The 4424-nt window shown below is 30.0% G+C and overlaps 1 protein-coding gene across 1 annotated transcript in view; it reads left to right on the top strand.

Annotated features, from left to right (window-relative positions):
* Window positions 1-820: 820 nt before the first annotated feature.
* The window catches only part of LOC106471812 (U1 small nuclear ribonucleoprotein C-like), a 24141-nt gene continuing 20537 nt past the window's right edge, over window positions 821-4424 (top strand). The window contains exons 1-2 of the mRNA XM_013932433.2: window positions 821-965; window positions 2578-2620. Of these exons, the coding sequence (XP_013787887.1) occupies window positions 958-965; window positions 2578-2620 (51 nt within the window). The 5' untranslated portion in view covers window positions 821-957. The remainder of the gene's footprint in view (window positions 966-2577; window positions 2621-4424) is intronic.

Genomic DNA, 4424 nt, shown 5'->3' with positions numbered 1-4424 from the left:
CTAGATATAGGGTAGGCTGGTATATATATAAGAGTGTCACAACGTGACGAGATCAATAATGTGTGTGTAGGTAGTGAGTAATTGAACTGCAGTCAAACAGAGACGTATTGTTGAAGTTAACGTTCGTTAAAACGTTTGTAAAAGAGCGACTGTTGAAAATAAGTGTATCGGTAAAGTTATATTCAGAAAGAATAAACCAGTTTTATTAAGTAAGGACTTGTGTCGCTAAAGTTTCGTCGAAACGAAGTTACGGAAAGTTAATTAACAAACGGAGACGTAACAATTTGTTCAAATATTTTTGGAGAAATATACGAATGTTAGCGGCTAAAATGAGTTTGTTGCGATTACTTTAAATTTTAATTGGTTCTTTTGATGGGTGAGACCTTTGGCGGAGATAGCTTCCAGATACTGACCATTTTCTATATTTTTTGTTTTTGTTGATTTTTTGGAACACTTCAATAGTGTTTTAACTTACTGATTTAAAAATATGAGATTCCTGAAAAAATCTAAAAATGTGTGTCTCCACAATTTCTAGTTTATTTGAAAGTGTCGTATTGTAAAACTAAAGACCAAGCCTTTTCGCGAAATTTTTAAAATTGGTTTATTGGCACCTCATCGCTGATATAAAAGCAAACAGAAAGTCTATAACAATTTATTAGTTGTATAACATTTCGATACTCTTTAAAATGATATTATTTTAATTACGGGTTTCCACCAATTTGTTTAATATATTATGCTATGATCTATGTTAATTTATGATAATTAAACTTTTTCTGTAAAAAAAATATTTTTCTAAAGCGGCGCTAGGGCACTTTGTCTTGACCATCATCTTTCAGAGTTGGGTAGGAAATACCACTGTGCTACGTTATTTAGAAAGGCGAAGCAATATTTTCAGTTAGACTTCATTTGTTTTTTAACGTCAACATAAAATAAGCCGAAGTTAGAATAAGATTGACTATGCCAAAGTAAGGTGAAATATATCTCTTCGTATTTTTTATACTTTATGTATTTGCACTAACTTACTGACTAAGTTTATGCTTTAGCTTTGCTGTTTCAACTTTCATTAATTAATAATAAGAACTAATACTACTACTACTACTAAGTTAGTTAGCTAGTAGTCCTACTAGTATTACCACTATTTGGATCTTCTAAATTATTTTCCCCAACTACCGTCATCCAAACTGCATACAGATGTCCCTTTTTTTATATTGAACTCGGATATTTAAAATATTCATCAAATCTTCACTTAAACTACCTTAAATTTAAAACTTAATGTTGAGACTTCAAGCACACCTGAAAGTATAAGTAAACTATTTCACAAGTTATTTATCCCATATAAAAAGAAGTACTGTCTTGGATATTCAGCTGTCTTTAAACTACCTTAAAACTTAATGTTGACACTTTGAACATAACTAAAACTTAAAAGTAAACTATTTAATAGAAATGACTTGGATATTCAGATGTTTTGAGATGTTTGTATATTAGATACAAAATGACTTGAATCTTTTGGTTAGTTTGATAAATAACCTTTAATTATAGTAAGTTATTATAATTTGGACCACAAATTTAGTATATATTATATGAGAACACATTAAGTAGAATAAGTAAAAAAAAAAAGGATTTTGACATAGTGTTGGATAAATCATTAAAGCCTTAGAGGCAGTGTTATTTTATTGAAAGAAAAGCTAATAGAATTTTAAGGTGTATTTAAAGACATGTCTTGGTGTATTGGTTAATCAGTCTTTTAAGCCATCCAATTAGTGTATTATTTTTGAGGTAGGACAAATAGGATTTTGGGTTGTTTTTACAGAAATATTGAATAAAAGTCTTAAAGAAAAGTTTTCTTTCATTGTATAGGTAACTGGTTAGGTCACATTTGGAATATTGTGTTGAGCCTTGGGGGCCATTACCTTAAAAAAGACAATCCAAGTGAGGCACGCCTAGTGATTTTTATATAGAAATATTAATCATTCAACAAACTCAATCCACTTAACCAGATTATCAGGAACAATTGTCCTTATAAATATCTTGTGTAACACCTTGTCAAAAGCTCTCTGAAATTTGAAGTACTCCAAATTTACTGTAATCCCCTTGGATGGATTAAATGTGACAAATCACTGTTGATTATCTGTAATATCAGACTTGTCTAAGTGCTCTTGTTTAATTTCTGTAATTATAGACTAGTAATTTCCAAACCACTGACATAAAACAGATCTATGATTACTTAAAGGTTTTGTAGTTCCCTCCTTAAAAATTGATGTGATGTTGACTAATCTCCAATCTTCTGGCACCTTGCCACTTTAAGTGGATTCATTAAAATTCAAGACTTAAAGACCATGAATTTGCTCTTTCTTCTCTTCTCTTTTCCAGGGATAAATATTACCTCAAAAAGAGTGTTGCTTTATAATATATAGTAGTTAACTATTCTTCAAAAGCCTGTATTGATTGTGTTATAATTTGTCATGAAACTGTTTATTTTCAACTTCAAAAATAAATTGAATAATATTCACTAATTTAAATATAGGTATGCTGTACTAGTAATAATTTGTACATGTTTGTGTTTTTATCTCTATTCAGATACTACTGTGATTACTGTGACACTTTTTTGACTCATGACTCGGTGAGTATCATCAAGTTTGAATGTTTATATGGTGACTGATTCATTAGATACAGGGTTTCTCTGTATGTAAACTCTCAAAAAAGACAAAAGTGTAGAAATATTATATTACTTTTTTATTTTGTTTAATGGATGTAAGTAATCTTACTGATTGTTTTTTTAATTGCTTTGTGAAGATTAACATGCATTTGTGAAAATATATATCCTTTTCTAAGTGTCGTGTCCAATTTTGTACTCCGTGATTTAATATGCTTTTGTCACATTCAGTTTTCTTTTTTAAAGAAATTACTTGTATAACATTGTCAATCTTTTCATTTTGTTGATGTGTAAGTGCATTAGATGGATATTTTTGATCTAAACCGTTATTTAACAAAAGTTGATGTGGGTGGGTATCTATCCTCTTATAACTGGCAAACTACAGAACTACTTGACACCAAACCTGGAGTGTATCCTTGGGGCCTCCAGGAAGTGAGCAGGAGGATTGATATTCATATCTGCCTTCTATCTCACCCACCAGGAGCATCTATTTCTTTCCCTTACATTATGTCTACTTAGTTGAATGAGTTGTCACCAAAGAGCCCCAGAGGAGTGAAATGGTGGTGGGGGGGAGTTGGAATTTAGATTTTATTTTCCTTTGTCACCCATAGTAGTATCAATTCATTCTCCACTCACAGAACAGCTATATTAGCTAGTTTTAACTTCTTACTTACCGTGGCCATTTTATGTTATCGTAAGAGCAAAATCACATTTGTGAATTGAAAAAATTGAAACTTATCGTTTATTGGATTTCAGATTTTATTTTTGTAAACAGTAGCATAACATTCAATTATTTGTACAAAAATGTATTTAATGAAGTTTAAAAATAAATTTAATAAAAATCCCAAAATATGTTTGAGACTATAAATAAGCACCCTCTAAGAAAAAGTTTTTCAACATTTTTTACAATTTTTTTTTTCTTGCACTTTAGTGCTGGTCCTGCCATCTATGATTGGTATCTAAACCTTACTCTAGTGTGTTTTCTTCATAAAACAGCATCTGGGTGTTTTAAACCTCACTTGTAAAGCTTTTAGCTAATCCAAGTCGAAGGTGTCAATTTCAGTACCATGTTATTCCAATCGCTGTATTTCACGTCTTACAAATCATAGGATGATAAGCAAAGCACGTGATGAAACTTTGTTATCTGTATTTTACAATATGAACATGTATGGTGCTCATTAAAGTAACTGCCATTTTATGTAGAGGTTGCATTTAGTATTGGTCAATAGTACTTTTTTTATAAGCCTTAGAAAACTATCAAAGATTACTTAGAAAACTTGCCTCTGGAAAAACTGCATGGGAGATATGTGAATGTTATTATATTTCTATAGTAACTTAAATCATGCTGTATCATATATCTATTTAATCTAATCATTATATTGAAAAATTAACTCAAAATAGATGTATTTTTAGGAAAGAAGTTGATCCACAAATGTTAGGGTTTGATCTATTGAGTGGCAAGTGCATGGTCTTTATGTGAATTAGGCTTAGCACTTTGAACTGAAAGTTTGTGATTTTTTTGCATTTAAATTAGTAGGTTTAAGTTTAATAATTTAGCATAATTTTATATTTAGTTCATAATAAAAATATGATTCAGTATTTAGAATAACCTTGTGTGATTTGTACATACTACTACTAGTACCAGTACCACATAAGAATTTTGTATTTTTCCTTCTTACTATTTTTACTTTGTAGTAAGACCCATACTTCTGTTGTTGTTGATTTAGAATTAAAACAGTAACTGGTATATAAAGTTTATTCTGATATTTTG

The sequence above is a fragment of the Limulus polyphemus genome, unplaced genomic scaffold (genome assembly GCF_000517525.1).
Source record: "Limulus polyphemus unplaced genomic scaffold, Limulus_polyphemus-2.1.2 Scaffold4875, whole genome shotgun sequence".
NCBI lineage: Eukaryota > Metazoa > Arthropoda > Merostomata > Xiphosura > Limulidae > Limulus > Limulus polyphemus.
The sequence above is the reverse complement of the archived record's forward strand: the minus strand, read 5'-3'. Positions and strand labels throughout refer to the sequence as shown.